General features: G+C 46.5%; 1 protein-coding gene across 3 annotated transcripts in view; it reads right to left on the minus strand.

The window, feature by feature from the left end:
• The window catches only part of KIF4A (kinesin family member 4A), a 303,471-nt gene that overhangs the window by 261,414 nt on the left and 23,593 nt on the right, over window positions 1–18,464 (minus strand). For all 3 annotated transcript variants that reach the window (XM_033944715.1, XM_033944716.1, XM_033944717.1), the window contains exon 4: window positions 17,568–17,758. In XM_033944715.1, coding sequence (XP_033800606.1) covers window positions 17,568–17,758 — 191 coding nt within the window. The remainder of the gene's footprint in view (window positions 1–17,567; window positions 17,759–18,464) is intronic.

The following is an 18,464-nucleotide window of genomic DNA, read 5'->3' on the forward strand; positions in this document are numbered from 1 at the left end:
GATTTTATATAGATGACATACAGAACTCCACTAGAAACTGGAAAAATCAGAGCAGATTAAATTACAATCGAATGTAATCTGTTGAATGGCAACTCCAGTTATAATAAGTAAAGCTTATTGTTTTTTGAAGAAATCTGACTTTTCGAAGTATAATTAATAAAAAAGGATGGTAAATGGGGGGATGGTAAAAACATTAGGAGGGGAATCATTTCAAAAGAAGTATCAAATATTTCAAAGCTTCACATGAGTCAAGGAGTTAAGAGGTTGAATCTAGTACTAAAGAATAAAGGCATCTTTAAGAGGAAGGTTTTAAGTTTGGGTTTAAACTTTTCCAGGGAGTTCTCTAATCGAATGTCTAATGGGAGAGCATTCCACAAAATGGGGGCGGTAGCTGAAAAGATGAATTTGCAAGTAGTATTGTAAAATAGTTCCCGCATTGATGGTAACATAAGAACATAACATAAGCAGTGCCTCCGCTGGGTCAGACCAGAGGTCCATCACGCCCAGCAGTCCGCTCACGCAGCAGCCCATCAGGTCCAGGACCTGTATAGTAATCCTTTATCTATACCCTTCTATCCTCTTTTCCTTTAGGAAATTATCTAATCCCTTCTTGAACCCCAAAACCATACTCTGTCCTATCACACTCTCTGGAAGCGCATTCCAGGTGTCCACCACCCTTTGGGTGAAGAAGAACTTCCTAGCATTGGTTCTGAATCTGTCCCCTCTTAATTTTTCCGAATGCTCTCTCGTTCTTGTAGTTTTTGAACGTTTGAAGAATCTGTCCCTCTCCACTTTCTCCATGCCCTTCATGATCTTGTAAGTCTCTATCATGTCCCCTCTAAGTCTCCACTTCTCCAGGGAAGAGCCCCAGTTTCTCTAATCTTTCAGCATGTGAAAGGTTTGCCATATATTTTATCAATCATGTCGCTCTTTTCTGAACCCTCTCGAGTATCGCCATATCCTTCTTAAGGTACGGCAACCAATATTGGACGCAGTACTCCAGATGCGGGCGCACCATCGCCCGATACAACGGCAGGATAACTTCTTTCATTCTGGTTGTAATACCTTTCTTGATGATATCTAGCATTCTATTCGCCTTCTTAGAGGCCGCTGCGCACTGTGCCGACGGCTTCATTGTGTTGTCCACTATTACCCCTAAGTCCTTTTCTTGGGTACTTTCAGCCATTACCAGCCCTCCCATCGTATAGCTGTACTTCGGGTTTCTGTTTCCTACATGCAAGACTTTACATTTCTCTACATTAAACTTCATCTGTCATCTCGTCACCCACTCTTCTAGTTTGTTCAGGTCCCTTTGTAAATCTTCAGTCCTCTTTAGTCCCAACTCCACTAAATAGTTTGGTGTCGTCTGCGAATTTTATTACTTCGCACTTTGTCCCTGTTTCTAGATCATTTATAAATACATTGAACAGCAGCGGTCCAAGTACCGACCCCTGCGGAACACCACTCGTGACCCTCCTCCAGTCCAAGTAGTGGCCTTTCACTCCCACCCTTTGCTTTCTACCCGCCAACCAATTTTTGATCAATCTATGTACGTCTCCTTCCACCCCATGGTTCTTCAGTTTCCGTAGTAGGCGTTCATGGGGTGCCTTGTCAATCTAAGTATACAATGTCTACGGGGTCTCCTTTGTCCATCCGTTTGTTAATTCCTTCGAAGAAGTGCAATAAAAGTTAGTTAGGCATGATCTTCCCTTGCAGAAGCCATGTTGGCTTGTTTTCATCAGTTTATTCCTTTCTAGATGCTCGATGCTGTCTTATCAGCGCTTCCACCATCTTCCCCGGAACCGAAGTCAAACTTACCGGTTTGTGGTTCCCCGGGTCACTTCTTGATCCTTTTTTAAAGATGGGCGTAACATTAGCTATCTTCCAATCCTCTGGAATCACACCTGTTTTCAGGGATAGATTACAAACCTGCTGTAGTAGTTCCGCTATTTCCTCCTTTAGTTCTTTCAACACCCTAGGGTGGATTGCATCTGGGCCTGGAGATTTGTCAGTTTTTAATCTATTTATCTGCTTGTGTACGTCTTCAAGACTTACCTCCATGGATGTCCATTTTGCTGCTTGATCTTCTTTGAAGATTTTATCAGGTTCCGGCACATTGGATGTGTCCTCTTTTGTAAATACTGACGAAAAGAACATATTTAGTCTATCCGCCACTTCTTTTTCCTTCTTCATCACTCCTTTCCTTATCTCCATCATCCAGAGTAAATTTTGGTTATTTGATCGGAGGGTTCTGGATGATGAATAAAGGATCAAGAGTTTATCTATGAACGCCGGATGGTTAGAGATTTTTTTGTGTTAAAAGTGAGGAGTATTTTATAGGAGAGATGAGTAATAGGTAGCCAATGTGCTTTGGAGGAGAGGAGTGACATGGTCAAATTTTTTTGCATGATAGATTAATTTAACAGCAGTATTTTGAAATGGTTGTAGACGACGGATTTCTTTCTGGGTTATACCTTGATAAATGGCATTACAGTAATCTATATTTGAAATTACTAGTGAGTGAATTAGGATATTAATTGAAGTGGGAACAAGAAAAGAAGAAATAGAACAGATGAGCCTAATGCTTATGAAAACATTTCTGTATAACTGCATTAACTTGTTGATGAAAGGTGAGTTCCTTGTCTCGAACAACTCTGAGAAGTTTAACTTTACTATCCGTTTGAACTGGAGATGAGTCGATACAGATGGGTAGACATAGATGTTCATCTGGAGAAGGCGAAAAAAGGACACTAGTAGTTTTTAGAATGTTCAGTGAAAGTTTGTTATGCCGAAGCCAAAGGCTGATTTTATTGAGTTTTTGATTAATTTCAGTTATTTCATCAGGGGATGTAGGATTTAAAGGGTGAAGTAGTTGGATATCATCGGCATATGTAAATACAGTGAAACCTATAAATTGAGCCAGAGTGAGTAGTGGTGCCAGAAATATATTAAAAAGAAGGGGAGAAATAATAGAGCCTTGAGGGACTCCGTAGTTTTGGTAAATAGTGGAGGAGATAGTCATTGAAACTGACTATAGTTTCGATCCTGAAAGTAAGAAGAGAATCATTGCAAAACTATCAGAAATATTGATAGATTCTAGTTGTGTGAGAAGTAGGGAATGATCAATTGTGTCAAAAGCGGAAGTGAGATCTAAAGAAATTAGAACATAGGATTTACGGTAATCTTTAAAATAATGAATTGAAGTAGTTAGCCCGATGAGCAAGAGTTTAGTAGAGTAATTTTTCCGAAAGCCTGTTTGGTAGGGATGTAGAGTAGAGAGCTGCACGGGAACGGGGACAATGGGAATCCCACGGGTTCCCCCTTCGGGTCGCGGGAATCCCGTGGGGACGCCCCCTAGGGTCGCGGGAATCCCGTGGGGACGCCCCCTAGGGTCGCGGGAATCCTGCGGGGCTGGATGTACTCAGCCGCGAGGCTCTTCTACCTACCTGCTCTGCTTGCAGCACAGAGCCAAACGGAAGTCTTCCCGACGTCAGCGCTGACGTCGGGAAGACTTCCGTTTGGCTCTGTGCTGCAGGCAGGGCAGGTAAGGAGGAGAGTAGCCTCGCGGCTCGAGTGGCATACCAAGGGAGGGGGGGCGGTCCGCCCCGGGTGCAGCACAGCCGGCCAGGTCCCCTTACTTTTGTGGCGCTTCCCCGACCGACCGACCGACAACAGCCCCTGTCTGACAAACCTCCCTGCCCTGTAGCCACGAATCTAAATTACCTTCTTACAGCAGCTGTAAGAAGGTAATTTAGATTCGCGGTTAAGGGCAGGGAGGTTTGTCGGACCGGGCCTGTTCGGTTGTCGGGCGGGCGGGGAAGCACCACAAAGGTAAGGGGGCAGGGAGAGAGAAAGGGAGGAAAGGTGGAGTGGAGAGGAAAAGACGCTGACGGGGCAGGGAGAGAGAAAGGGAGGAAAGGTGGAGTGGAGAGGAAAAGACGCTGACAGGCCATGGGGAAGACGAGGGGGGGTGGAGAAGGACGCTGACAGGCCATGGGGAAGACGGGGTGGGGGTGGGGGTGGAAAAGGACGCTGACAGGCCATGGGGAAGACGGGGGGGTGAAGGACGCTGAAAGGCCATGGGGAAGACGGGGGGGGGGGGTGGAGAAGGACGCTGACAGGCCATGGGGAAGACGGGGGGGGGTGGAGAAGGATGCTGACAGGCCATGGGGAGGAGAAGGACGCTGACAGGATATGGGGAAGATGGGTGGGAGAAGGACGCTGAAAGGAAATGGGGTAGAGGTGGGGGAGAAGGACGCTGAAAGGAAATGGGGAAGAGAGAGTGGGGAGAAGACGCTGGCAGGGACGAAGACAGATGCAAGACTATGAGGGGAGTGGAGGGAAGATGGGTGCCAGACCAATTTGGAAGGGGGGAGAAAGGGAGAGGCACAGTAACAGAGCACATGGAAGACGCAGAGGGAAGAGAGACAGTGGATGGAAGGAATTGAATGAGAACATGAGGAAAGCAGAAACCAGGTAACAAAGGTAGGAAAAGAATTCTATTTCTTTTTTTTTCTTCAGGATAAAAGTAGTATATTAGTTGTGTTGATAAAAATTTATAAACATTAGAGGCTCTGGTAGAAACCCGTTTACAAAGTATGTATTCTTCCCAATTAATATTTCCAAATTAATAAAGTTTTTTTGCTTATTTGTAAATGGGTTTCTACCAGAGCCTTTAATTCAGTAGCATAATTAAATGAAATAACTATTTCTGAAGTTTATAGGGACGGGCGGGGATGTAGGGGATTCCTCACGGGGACGGGTGGGGATGGGTGGGATTTCTGTCCCCGCGCAACTCTCTAATGTAGAGTATTAGTTTTTTCAGCGAAGTTTGACAGTCGATTGAAGACCAGTAACCAAGAAATGGAGAAATTAAGGAAAAATTATGTCTTTACCTGCTAATTTTCTTTCTTTTAGTCTCTCCAGACTGGCACAGAAACGGATGGGTTAAAGCTTCTCTGCCAGCAGGTGGAGACAGACACTGACTTTTGGCTACAATACATGTGGGCTGTGCAGTCCCAATTACACTCAGTCTTAGCAAATAGCCAAGCAGAAAAATAACTAGGCTGAAAACAAAAAGCATCCTAACTCCACACTTACATGGAGAAGGGAAAACAAACAAACACACTGAACAAAATGACAGGGCGGGGTCTGTACTCAAAGGAGTCGTGAGGATGAGATGTCAATAATTCAGCCACAGGTGTGGAAGTTCAAAGTTCACTTTATTGATAGTAGCACTGCGAGGACTCGACACTGACAGTGTTTCGGCATCTATGCCTTTGTCAAGAGTCTCAAAGGCTGGTATTTCCATCACATAAATAGATCATTCAATACAGGTCAAATTTAGAAGCGAGCAGGAAAATATCTGGCGTCTAAAGCAAAGGACCCGCTAAGAGGACAAAAAGATACAGAGAATGAATGGTTTGGGCTTTTATTGTGCAATGTCTTCTATCTGACGGTAATGACCTTTGCACCAGGAGAGACATCACTGATAAGTCAGTCAGCCAGCCTCTAAAACAGTAGCCAAAGTAAGAAAGATTTAAATAGCTTGTTATGTGGGTAAAGTATATTGTTTTAAACTAAGTTAAGAACATAAGATTTGCCACTGCTAGGTCAGACCAGTGGTCCATCGTGCCCAGCAGTCTGCTCATACGGCGGCTCTTAGGTCAAAGACCAGTGCTCTATTTGAGTTTAGCCTTACCTGCGTACGTTCACTAGTCACTTTGTTTGTGGTGGGTTAGGTGAACTAACAAAAGTTTTGTAGTTTGTTGTAGCGTCTCCCCTCCTGATGAAGCAATTAAAAGTGAAACTGGCTAGGAAAGCTGCACTGCAAGATGATTTCAGTTGGTGGTTAAGAGCAGCAAGGTTTAGAAAGCAACAAAGCCAAGTGGATAATAACAGCTTGAGACAGCACAATGTTATAAATGTTACAATGTGTTTAAGAGACTAGTGATAAATTAAGTAACATTGTTATCTAAGGAGGTTATAGGGACTGTGAAAGTGCTGTGATGGTCCCGATGACAACCTATGCTTGCTTTTATAAGTTTTGAGCACAGTGATTGGTTGTCTGAGCACTTTTTGATAATACACATTTTGTATGATTACCTTTAATGAAACCGTGTTGTCCCAGATCTTGTAATCCTTTGGATTCTAGGAAATTCACTATCCTTTCCTTCAGCAACACTTCCATTATTTTTCCAACAACCAAAGTGCGGCTTACTGGCTTGCAATCTCTCGCTTCATCTTTGCAACCACTTTTGTCCACTTTTTTTCTAATCCTGTGAACCTCTCCCATCTCTAAGGAGTTGAGCAAATCTTTAAGGAGGACCCACCAGAACCTCTCTGAGCTCCCTCTATATCCTGGGATGGATACCATCCAGTCCCATGGCTTTGTCCACCTTCAATTTTTTAAGTTGTTCATAAACACTTTCTTACATAAACAGTGCAGCATCCGCTCCATTCTCACATGTAAATTTGCCAGTCAATCACGTCCTCCTCCCACATTTTCTTCTGTGAACAAATAGCAAATTAGCATTTTCCTCATCATTCTCCACATAGCAGTTTGAAGCTTCTTTCAGTCTCAATCCCATTTTTTGCCTTCCTCCTTTCACTAACAAAATTTTTGTCACTCTTTTTTTACATTTCTAGCCATTAGCGCTTCTGCTTGCGCTTTTGTCAGACTTCTCTCTCTCTCGCTTGGCTTCTTTCAATTGAGTTTTTTTGTATTTCACAAACACCAATTTTATCTTTATTTTCTCCACCACTTCTTTGGAAAACCATATCGATTTCCTTTTTCTCTTGCTTTTGCAATTTTCCTCACATAAAAGGTCAGTGGGCAATTTTATTGCTCCTTTCAGCTTGGACCACTATTTTTCACTTCTCCCATCCTATCAACTCATTCTTCAGGTCCTTTCATTTTACTAAAGTCCGCACCTTTGAAATCCAGAACTATGAGTTTTGTATGTCCGCACCCCACTTTAGCTGATATATCAAACAAAACTGTTTAATGATCACTACCGCCTAACTTGGACTCTAAATACACTTTCCCAATTTGATCAGCATCGCTTCTTCCCTCATGGGTTCCCTCACCATTTGCCTCAAGAGAGCATTTTGAAAGATATCGTCTAGGCTTCTTTCCAATTCCACAGATGGAACTTTCCAATCCACATCCAGCAGATTGAAATCACCTGTAAGTATCTCCTCTCCTTTCTTTCACAACTTCTGGCTAAGTGTATAAATGAGGGGTTATAAGGTCTTGACTCTAGAAGTTAAAAAGGATTTTTTGAATCATAAAATTGGTGGGGGCGACAAATTCGACAAAGGCGTTGTTTAGTGCTGTTCGGAGACTTATGATTGCCACCTCAAGTACTGTTGAATCTTCCTTTGATAGTCAGGAATTTTTGCATTTCTTTCCATCTAAAATTCAGGGGTTGTGGCACAGTTCTGTGGAAATTTGTTGCCTATGATAACCTCTCCTGGCGTGGAGCTGTGGACGGAATTTGACACTGTAACTGAATAAAAAAATGATTATTCAGGACCTGAATAAGGCCACTTGCTTGCTTGATCCTAGCCCTATTGGCATTTATGCATCTTGTTGGACACACTGTCACCGCCTTTATTTAATTGTTTAAGTATCTTCATTGGTACAACAAAAGCAAATGTCACAAAAAGCAATATTAATCCTCAATATATCTGTGATGCACATAAAGATATACAAACAGTACATAACAACATAAAAATAGCCTTACTGGGTCAGACCAATGGTCCATCAAATCCAGTAGCCCGTTCTCACGGTGGCCAATCCAGGTCACTAGTACCTGGCCAAAACCCAAGGAGCAGCAATATAGCACAGTTACTTATCGTAACAGGTGTTATCCAGAGACGGCAGGCAGATATTCTCTACATGTGGGTGACGTCACTGACGGAGCTCCCTAGCTCCCTAGTCCTAGCAGACTTGCTCGAAGACCTTCAAGCTTGCGATTGGCCCGCGCATGCACGCGTGCTCCTCCCGCCCTGCCTAGGGCATACGTCTCATCAGCATGTCCTCAGTTCAGATAGCAAGCAAAGAAGCCAACCACGGGGAGGTGGGTGGGTTGCAAGAATATCTGCCTGCTGTCCCTGGATAACACCCGTTACGGTAAGTAACTGTGCTTTATCCCAGGACAAGCAGGCAGCATATTCTCTACAAGCTAACTAGAAAGGGATGGAGGGAGAGTTAGCAATTTAGGAGAATAGATGTTGCAAAACTGACAGGCCAAACTGGCCGTCACGCCTGGAGAAAGCATCCAGACAGTAGTGAGAGGTTAACGTATGAACTGAGGACCAAGTGGCAGCCTTACAGATTTCCTCAATGGGAGTGGAGCAGAGGAAAGCAACAGACACCGCCATCGCCTTGACTTTGTGGCCTGTGACTCGACCCGGCAGGGAGAGACCAGCCTGAGCATAACAGAAAGAAATACAAGCGGCCAACCAGTTAGAAATGGTCTGCTTAGAGAGACAGAGCGACCCAAGCGATTAGGATCGAAAGAGAGGAACAGCTGGGGAGCCAAACGGTGAGGAGCGGTGCGCTTCAAGTAGAAGGCCAGCGCACGCTTACAATCAAGAGAACGTAGAGCCACTTCCCCAGGGTGAGAATGAGGCTTCGGAAAAAACACAGGAAGAATAGATTGGTTGATGTGAAACTCAGAAACAACCTTAGGCAAGAACTTAGGATGGGTACAGAGAACCACCTCATCATGATGGAAGACAGTGAAAGGTGGGTCCGCTACCAAGGCTTGAAGCTCACTGACCCAACGGGCAGAAGTGAGAGCAATAAGAAACACAACTTTCCAAGTAAGATACTTTAAGTGAGCCCGTGCTAGCGGCTCGAACGGGGGTTTCATCAATTGAGCAAGGACCACGTTAAGATCCTAAACCACTGGAGGAAGTTAAGTGGCGGATGAACGTGGAAAAGTCCTTTCATGAAGCGGGAAACCACAGGATGAACAGAGATAGGCTTCCCGTCAATTGGCTGATGAAAAGCAGCAATGGGCACTAAGGTGGACTCGAACCGAAGAGGACTTGAGCCCAGTGCCAGATAAGTGCAACAGATAATCCAGGACAGCCGACAAGAAGGCAGACAGCGATTCCAGCTGCCTAGTAGCACACCAGGAAGAAAAGCGGGTCCACTTTTGATGGTAACATTGACTAGTGGATTCCTTTCCAGGACATCCAGCACAGGCTGGGAGAACTGGAACAAGGACATTAAGTCTCGAAGAACCAAGCTGTTAAGTGCAGAGACTGAAGGTTGGAATGGAGCAGAGAACCCTGATCCAGCGTAAGCAGAGAAGGAAAAACAGGCAGAGGAAAAGGCTCCCTGGAACTGAGTTGAAACAGAAGGGAGAACCACAGCTATTGGGGCCACCGAGGCACAATCAGAATCATGGTGGCATGCGAAGACTTCAGCTTGACGAGAGTCTTCAGAATCAGAGGGAATGGAGGGAACGCATACAGGAACTCGTTCGTCCAATCCAGAAGGAAGGCATCCGCCTCGATCCTGAGAGGGGTGTAAACCCTGGAGCAGAAGCGGGGCAACTTGTGATTGAGGGGGGACGCGAACAGATCGACGTCCGGAGTCCCCCAACGAGCAAACACCTGACGCAGGGTTACGGAGTGGAGGGACCACTTGTGAGGCTGCAGCAGACGACTCAACTTGTCTGCCAACCAGTTCCGCTGGCCCTGAATGTAGACAGCTCGAATGAATATGTTGCGGCGGATGGCCCAATCCCAGAGCCGCATTACCTCCTGGCAAAGGGACCTAGACCCCATGCCCCCCTATTTGTTGATATAATACATGGCGACCTGGTTGTCCTTGCGAACTAGCACCACTCGGTCGCGAAGTAGGTGACAAAAGGCTTTCAGAGAGAGGAAAATCGTTCGAAGCTCCAGAAGATTGATGTGACAAAGGCGGTTGTCATGGGACCAAAGACCCTGGGTGCGCAGACCGTCCAGAAGAGCCCCCCCCCTAAGCATAGGTCGACGAGTCCATCATGAGGACTTTTTGTGGAGGAGGAGCATGGAACAGAAAATCTCTGGAGAGATTGGAAGAGAGCATCCACCAACGGAGAGACCTCCTCAACAAAGGAGTCACGATAATGCGTCGAGAGAGAGAATCCCGATCCTGATTCCATTGGGACGCCAGAGTCCATTGAGTAATACGGAGGTGAAGTCTGGCAAAAGGAGTCACGTGAACCGTGGAGGCCATGTGACCTAGGAGGACCATCATGAGCCGAGCCAGCGCCGAGTGCAGATGGGTCACCATTCAGCACAAACGGATAAGGGCCTCCTGACAAGGCCGAGGCAAGAAGCGGTGACGAACCGTGTCCAGGACCGCTCCGATAAACTCGAGAGACTGGGACGGGCAGAGATGAGATTTGGGAAAGTTCACCTCGAAGCCGAGACTCTGAAGGAGCAAGATGGACTGTCTCATCGCTCGCAGCACTTCGGTGCGAGAGGACACTTTGATTAAACAGTCGTCGAGGTAGGGAAACACCTGCAGGCTGCGGAGGCGCAGGGCCACAGCTACCATAACCAGACATTTTGTGAAAACCCTCTGAGAGGTCAACAGGCCGAAGGGAAGAACACGATACTGGAGATTGAGATCCCCCACCCGGAATCTCAAATACCGGCGAGAGGCCGGGTGTATCGGAATGTGCGTGTACGCCTCCTTGAGGTCCAGTGAGCACAGCCAGTCCCCCTCATCCAAGAGGGGATACAACGTGGGAAGGGTGAGCATTCTGAATCGTTCCCAGACCAGAAACTTGTTCAGAACACAGAGGTCCAGGATCGGACGCAGATCCCCCCCCCCCCCCCCCGTCTTCTTGGGTACCAGAAAGTACCGGGAATAAAACCCAGAGTTCCATTGTTCCGTGGGAACCTCCTCGACCGCCCGAAGGCAAAGAAGGGCCCGAACTTCCTGCAGGAGAGGAAGCCGAGACTGAGCAGAAGGAAACTCTCTTGGAGGCAGGTCCGGGGGTACGTGACTGAAGTGGAGGGGGTACCCCTCCCAGATGATAGACAGTACCCAACTGTCTGTGGTAAGGCTTTCCCACTGGGTATAGAAACGATGGAGACGACCCCCGATGGGGAAGGGGGAAGGCTCCAGGAGGAAGGGAGCCCGAAGGCTCAGACTGGAATTGTCAAAAGGATGGCACGAGCTTCGCTGGGGTCGGCAGCTGGGTCTTAGATTGATGTTGCTGCTGCTGCAGTGGCCGTTTTGAAGGAGGCAGTGGATTTTTCTGGATACCTCCGGAGAGGAATTTTATATTGTCGAGCCAAAGGGGCCTTAGGTTTAAGTTTCATCAGAGATGCAAAGGACCGCTCGTGGTCCGAGGGGCGCTTCATGGCCGCCTTGATGGAATCATTGAAGAGCTCATGACCCATACACGGGAGATTGGCAAGTCGATCCTGTAGATTCGGATCCATATCCACAATCCGGAGCCAAGCGAGGCGACGCATGGCGATCGCAAAGGCTGTAACTCTCGAGGACAATTCAAATGCGTCGTAAGAGGCCTGAAACATATACAGGCGGAGTTGGGAGAGGGTCTCCTCGAAGAGACGAAATTCCTGACACCGAGTCTCAGGTAAGACCTCCTGGAACGAGCAGAGGGCATCTATACTGAACCGGTGAAGATGAAATTGTAGTTAAGGACACGGTTCGCCATTATTGAATTCTGATAAAGGCGGCTACCAAAATTGTCCATTGTACGTCCCTCCCTGCCCAGGGGGACGGCAGCGTAAACCTTCGAGGAGTTAGACTTCTTCAAGGAAGACTCAACCACCAAGGATTGGTGGGAAAGCTGAGCACTCTCAAACCCTTTCACCGGGATAGTCCGGTAATGGGACTCCAACTTGGAGGGAATAGCCATGACCGCATAAGGTGTCTCCAGGTTCCGGAAAAACAGAACAGAAGGCGACAGAAGGCGAAGCGCCTCACGAGGTATTCCTGGGTAAAGCGGGAGTCGGACTGAAGATCCAAGTGCAGAGCTCTGCCTATGTCAGAGATGAAACGAGAAAAGGAGGAGGTCCAAGAAGAAGAATCATCCTCCGAGGAAGAATCCGATCGAGATCGGGGTGCGGCCAAGAAAGAGGGAGAAACTTCCCTGGAGTAGTAAGCCGGAGCCTCAGAGTCCCGTGAACGGGAGACTGAAGAGGTTCGACTAAGGCATGTAGGGGGCGTCGAGGAACGGCCCCGTGCCAGATGGACCGGGGAAGACCCCGGGGTCCGAGGAAATCACTGGGGAAGCCTCGGAGAAGACGGCGTATAGGAAAAATCTGGCTTTGAAGCAGGCCCTTTAGAAGCTGGCAATCGCCTCGATGGGAACATACACTAGAGTCCAATTCGAGGACAAGCGTGTGTCTGGATGGTCTCGGGGTCGGAGACCCGCCCCGACAGGGCGGGGAAGACTAGGGCCGTTTAGAAGAGGTGAGCCTCGCCGTAGTAGCGGGGGGAAAAACTGGTCCTCGGCGATTCAGGGGAGGAAGACTCGCTCGAGGGAATCCGACGAGTCTTACGGGTGAGGCCTCGAGAGACGAGGGGACGCTCAGGCTGGTCAGACTGCGATTGTGTCGAGACCGAGGTCAAAGGCGTCTAAGTCAGGACTAGTTGGCTTACCACCGAGGAAAACTGTGTGGTAATAGCAGCCTTAAGCATGTCCTCGAACATAGGCACCAAGACCAAAGGTAGGTGGGTCGAAGGTGCAGCAGTGCGCTCCTTCGGGGGCGACCTTGAGGAAGAGTATTCCGTACGTGAGGAGGCACACTTAGATTGATGTCTCAAAGACGCCGACGAGGCGGCACTGACATGAGACTCTGAGGTAGGCTTCTTCGCTGGCATACCCGAGGAGGGAAGAGGAGACTTACCTGAGGCCAGAGTAGCAGGAGCGGTCGAGGCCGGAATCTTCGAGGCCGAGGCGTCCAACGAGGGCGTCAAGGCCGAGCTCGAGGCCAGTCCGCAGGATCCATGGGGCCAAAGAGTTGGAGAATCTTGGTCATCCGTCGACGAAGAGCCCGCCGTTGTAAAGTCGCACAACGGGAACACGACTCAGCATGGTGCTCTGCACCCAGGCACTCCACACACCAATGATGAGGATCGGTGATGGAGATAACCCGGTTGCACTTAGTACAGTTTTTAAATCTGGAACGAAGCCGGGACATAAGAAAAAGGAGGGCCGCGGCTATGCGAGGCCAGGCGGCCAGAGGAAGATCGGGAACCCAGTCAAAAATATACAAACTGAAAATAAAGAAAATTAAAGACGCGAGCACAGCGACTCAACAGAAAACTAACCCAAATAAGCCACGGTGCAATAGGGACAACGAAATCGCGCGAAGCAAGGGAGCAGTGCTTCTGACTCCGCGGAAAACAGAGAACTGAGGAGACGCAGGGCGGGAGGGGCATGCGCGGGCCAATCGCAAGCCTGAAGGTCTTCAAGCAAGTCTGCTTGCGAAAACGTCCGTTAGGGGGCTCCATCGGTGATGTCACCCACATGTAGAGAATATCTGCCTGCTTGTCCTGGGATAATCCAAGCTACCAATCCAGGGCAAGCAGTGGATTCCCCCATGTCTTTCTCAATAACAGACTTTCCTGGAGGAAAAGCCAATATTGTCCAAACTTTTCTTAAAACCAGCTTCGCTATCCGCTCTTATCACAACCTCTGGCAATTCGTTACAGAGCTTAACTATTCTGAGAGAAATTTTTCCTCCTATTGGGTTTTTTTTCCCCCAAATCTTTATTTTCAAAACTTACAGTAAGTGTAACCATAAATACCACATTTTATACATCAATAACACACACTTAATATTCCATTACATAATTAGTCCCCCCTCCCTCCTGATCCTATTGGTTTTAAAAGTATTTCCCTGTAACTTCGAGTGTCCTCTAACCTTTGTAATTTTTGACGGAGTGAAAAATTGATCCACTTGTACCCGTTCTACTCCACTCAGAATTTGTTAGACTTCAATCATATCTCCTTTCAATTGTCTCTTTTCCAAGCTGAAGAACCCTAACCTCTTTAGTCTTTCCTCATACAAGAGGAGTCCCATCTTCTTTATCATATTGGTTGTTCTTCTTTGAACTTTTTCTAGCACCACTATATCTTTCTTGAGATAAGAAGACCAGAATTGAACACAATACTCCAGATGAGGTCGCACCATGAAGTGATACAGGGGCATTATAACATTCTTAGTTTTTAATTCCTAGCATCCTGTTTACTTTTTTGGCCACCGCCGCACATTGGGCGGAAGGTTTCATTGTATTGTCTACACTCTACAATGACACCCAGATCCTTTTCTTGGGCGCTAACCGCCAAGGTGGACCCTAGCATCCGGTAACTGTGATTCGGATTATTCTTCCCAATGTGCATCACTTTGCATTTGTCCACATTAAATTTCATCTGCCATTTGGACGCCCAGTCTTCCAATTTCCTAAGGTCCACCTGCAATTTTTCACAATCCACATGAGTTTTAATAACTTTGAACAGTTTAGTGTCGTCTGCAAATTTAATCACCTCACTATTCATTCCAATTTCCAGATCATTTATAAATAAGTTAAATAGCACCAGTCCCAGTACAGACCCCTGCAGCACTCCACTGTTTACTCAACTCCATTGAGAAAAATGACCAGTTATCCCTACCCTCTGTTTTCTATCCGATAACCAATTCCTTATCCACAACTGAACTTTGCCACCTAGCCCATGAAAATTCCTCTTGCATGGCATCTATCTTTTTACCTGGAGCATCTACAGTACTTAGAAGCCAGAAAATGTCATTTGAAGATTTGCTGTTTCATTTAGCGTCTGAAGAGTTTGCCAAATGCTCTCCAGGGTCACCGCTGGCAATTTCAACCACTGTGGAGTAGCTTCAACAGCGGCTCCCAGTGCACTCTACTTTTATAAAATTCCCACAACGTCTGCCCCTCGAAACAGGGTTTCTCCCACAAGAATAGTTCCACAGGTATCCCCCTTCTCTGCTGCGAAAGGAGCAGGACACGACAGTGGTACAGCAAATGGAGCGAAAGATGTTTCCAGATCCAGTTCCTCAGCTTCTCCTTCCGCTAAGGAAACAGCAGACATCACTCCGATAACATCATGGGGCTCAGAGGCAATAGTAAACTCCCAAATGGAGCGTTGCATTGGGGAAGAAGTCCTTGCCACAGAGGGTTCTGCTCGGACACTTCTTTTACTCTTCGAATGAGACATATTGAGAAAGAGATAACATTGGTTGCAACTCTCTCAGTCATCGGTCAGGAATGCTATCAAACAGCCGCCGCCATCTTGGATCACTTTTGCCTTCTTTAAGGGAGCCCTCTGGGTTCTCCCATTGCTCAGAAATCATAACTCATGTTCGGATGCCACGGAAAGGTGCTAGGCTAAGAGTGGATTCCATTAAGTAGAGAACAATAGGTAGTAGGCTGAGGTGGATCAGTTTTGAACTCCTTTAGAGGCTCAATAAGAAGGTCAGTAAGTTTAGTTGATTATATATTTCTGGAAAATTTTTCATTGTAAAAATCTATTTTCTTGAACAAGTGTTATACTTGTAAATTGTGAAATTAGCAAAAATAAAAAAATACAAATACAAAAGGTCGGTCAAGGCAGCAGACTTTAACAGCCTGCAGAGGGGTCCTCACCCTGGTCTGCAGCAGAACTTACTCCCTGATCTACCTCACACAGCATCACATTGTCCTTGAATGAGACTTCACTCCAGGAAAGAGGCAGAACATCCAAATCCTCCTACTCAGTGACACCATCTGACCAACTGTCAGTCTGGGGGAGAAGCAGGTCTTCTTAGAGGAACAGATGTGGAGCCAAGGGAAGGCTGCACAGCCGGTCACTCTCCAAAGGACCTAGAAAGCGCACAAGTGCCGCCGACATAGGCTTACCAAAGCAAGTTTACAAAGTAAGACATAAAGGCCAAAGAGGACCAAGAACTCCCCTCAAGAGGAGGGTTAGAGCACTTTCTTTTTGATTTGGAGACAATCAGAGCCCTTACTAGGCACTGGCGGCAAACTCCTGGACTCCAAGAAGGAAAAATCATCCCCCCCCCAACCATCCCAACAATCTCTTAATGAGATAGTCAGAGGCTGATCCAGAGGTCCCCGCCTCACCACCTTGCACAGCAGAACACATGATGCAGGGGCACTCTCCCAGTGCTTAACCAGAGCAAACTTAATATGAATTCATGATATTGGAACCCATGGACTCCATCCCTGACAGTTAGGATCAAAAACAAGGTTGTTGGTTGTTTTTTTTTAAGGAAGTTTGAGAACTTAGAATTCAAATTGAGAAATAATCCAAGATGGCCACTGCCAGGATTTCCCTCTGAAAAAACGACTAAGTCCAATGGAGGACAGCCAAAATCAGCAATTTTAGAACTTTTAGGGTGGGGGGAACAAGGCTAAATCAAAATATACCTTGAAAAACGATAAATTCACACACTTCCTCTCTTCTTCCCCCCCCCAGACTGCCCTGTGGGCTTTGATAGCCTTACTCACAGACCAGATGCTAGAAGAAGTGCTGCAGCCTGCCTCAGCTCCTCTAAGAGTAGCTGTAAACCAGAGAGGACCTCTGCCACCAGGAAAGCTGCCTCTTCTGGATCTTCAGCTACTAGCTGGGCCCTCCTGCTGGACTGAGCCTCAACTTCCGAGACCAGGAAGAAAATTCAGCTAACACTGTGTGCGCTTTGAAGAAATGAATTTGGCATTCATAGAACCTGCACTAGCACTCCTGATCAAGTCAAGGAGTGAGCAAATAGTAGGGGAAAACCCCAAGATCCACAGTTCAAGCTAAGCAGGTCCCTGCAGGATCCACTTGTCAGCTGCAGACCAAATTCTTCTCCTCTCATATAGGCTAGGCAGAGCTTTGCTGGAACATAAAGTCCCGTGCAAACACGGCAAAAAACAAATAAGACCGAGCAGTTGCTTCTGCAGGCTGGCTTACAGAAGAAATAACTGACTGGGAGCAACAGGGAGAAGGAGAAGGTGCTGAAAACAGTAATCAGTATCTCATGCAATGGACTTGCGGGAGCGGATGGAAGACCCTTGGTTCAGCATATCATCCCTATTGCAATGGAAAGGAGCCTGGGGGTGGGGGTCACTGAACCATTTGCCCAGTCTCCCTTCTCTCTTCCAAACCAATTCTCTTCATTTATGTTTATTGGTATTTGATATACCGCTCTATCTTGGAGAAGTCTAGAGCAGTTAGATTGTAAAATAGGGCAATGGAGAGTTAAGTGACTTGCCCAGAATCAAAAGGAGCTAGCGCTGGGGTTGAACCCACAACCTCAGGGTGCTGGTGATTACTGTGAGCTCTGCTGTTCAAACTAACCCCAGCCCAGGCCAATAGAGGTTACAGCCCAATTGGTTTGGGGGGAGAGGGGTGGAAACTACTATAGGGCACCACCCCCTGCCCCTCCTCAAGAGTTCTACTGTAAGAGGAGCTGCAAAATCTGCAGAATTGTTTGGTTTTATCAAATTATAAAAAAAGTTATTTAACAAAAAAAAAAAAAACCCCACAAAGAAAAAAAAAACAACTTACCTCTAGGTACGATACTTTCATCGAGAACTGCCAGTCTTGCTTTTGCTCGATTTCTTTAAATAAGGTATTTATGACCCTGGGGATAACTCCCATGGTAGGTTCATTCTCTTGATCCTGGGTATATGTGCCTCCCATGGAGTAGGTTTTTCCTGACCCCGTCTGTCCATATGCCAGGACTGTCGCATTGTATCCTGTTAAAGAGGTAACCGTGATTCATCCTGAGCACTTGATACTGGAACCAGCTAACACTATTTTCCCAAGGAAAGCTCAGCACTGCAGCTACCAATGGTTTTAGTGGTGGTGGTGAGGGAAAATGTTTACAGCAGAACATTTTTTTCTACCAAAAGTAAAAAGAAGTGTCTACAGCAGGGGTCTCAAAGTCCCTCCTTGAGGGCCACAATCCAGTCGGGTTTTCAGGATTTCCCCCAATGAATATGCATGAGATCTATGTGCATGCACTGCTTTCAATGCATATGCTTTGGGGAAATCACGAAAACCCGTTTGGATTGCGGCCCTCAAGAAGGGACTTTGGAGATCCCTGGTCTACAGTACTTAAAATACAGGGCCATTCTTCAGGAGTATGATAATTAAGGCATGGCCCACAGTAGCCAGGCCCCCTGCAAGCAGTTATATAATCCATGAAGAGGCAGGACTGAGTTTGCAGAACCTGAGTTCTTATTAATACTTAAGGAACATGGGCCATTTTAAATCAAACAATAAAAAAATAAGGTACTGGTACTCTTGAGTATCCCCACAAAAAAAATATATCCTGGTTTATTGAAAAATAAACACAAATGAAATTAACAGGTAAGCTTACATTTCTTTTCCTTGATTTCTACATAAGGAAAATGTCTTTCTTTTAAGAAATTAAACATATAAGAATACTCTTGAAGCAAA

The sequence above is a fragment of the Geotrypetes seraphini genome, chromosome 5 (assembly GCF_902459505.1).
Source record: "Geotrypetes seraphini chromosome 5, aGeoSer1.1, whole genome shotgun sequence".
Taxonomy (NCBI): Eukaryota; Metazoa; Chordata; class Amphibia; order Gymnophiona; family Dermophiidae; genus Geotrypetes; species Geotrypetes seraphini.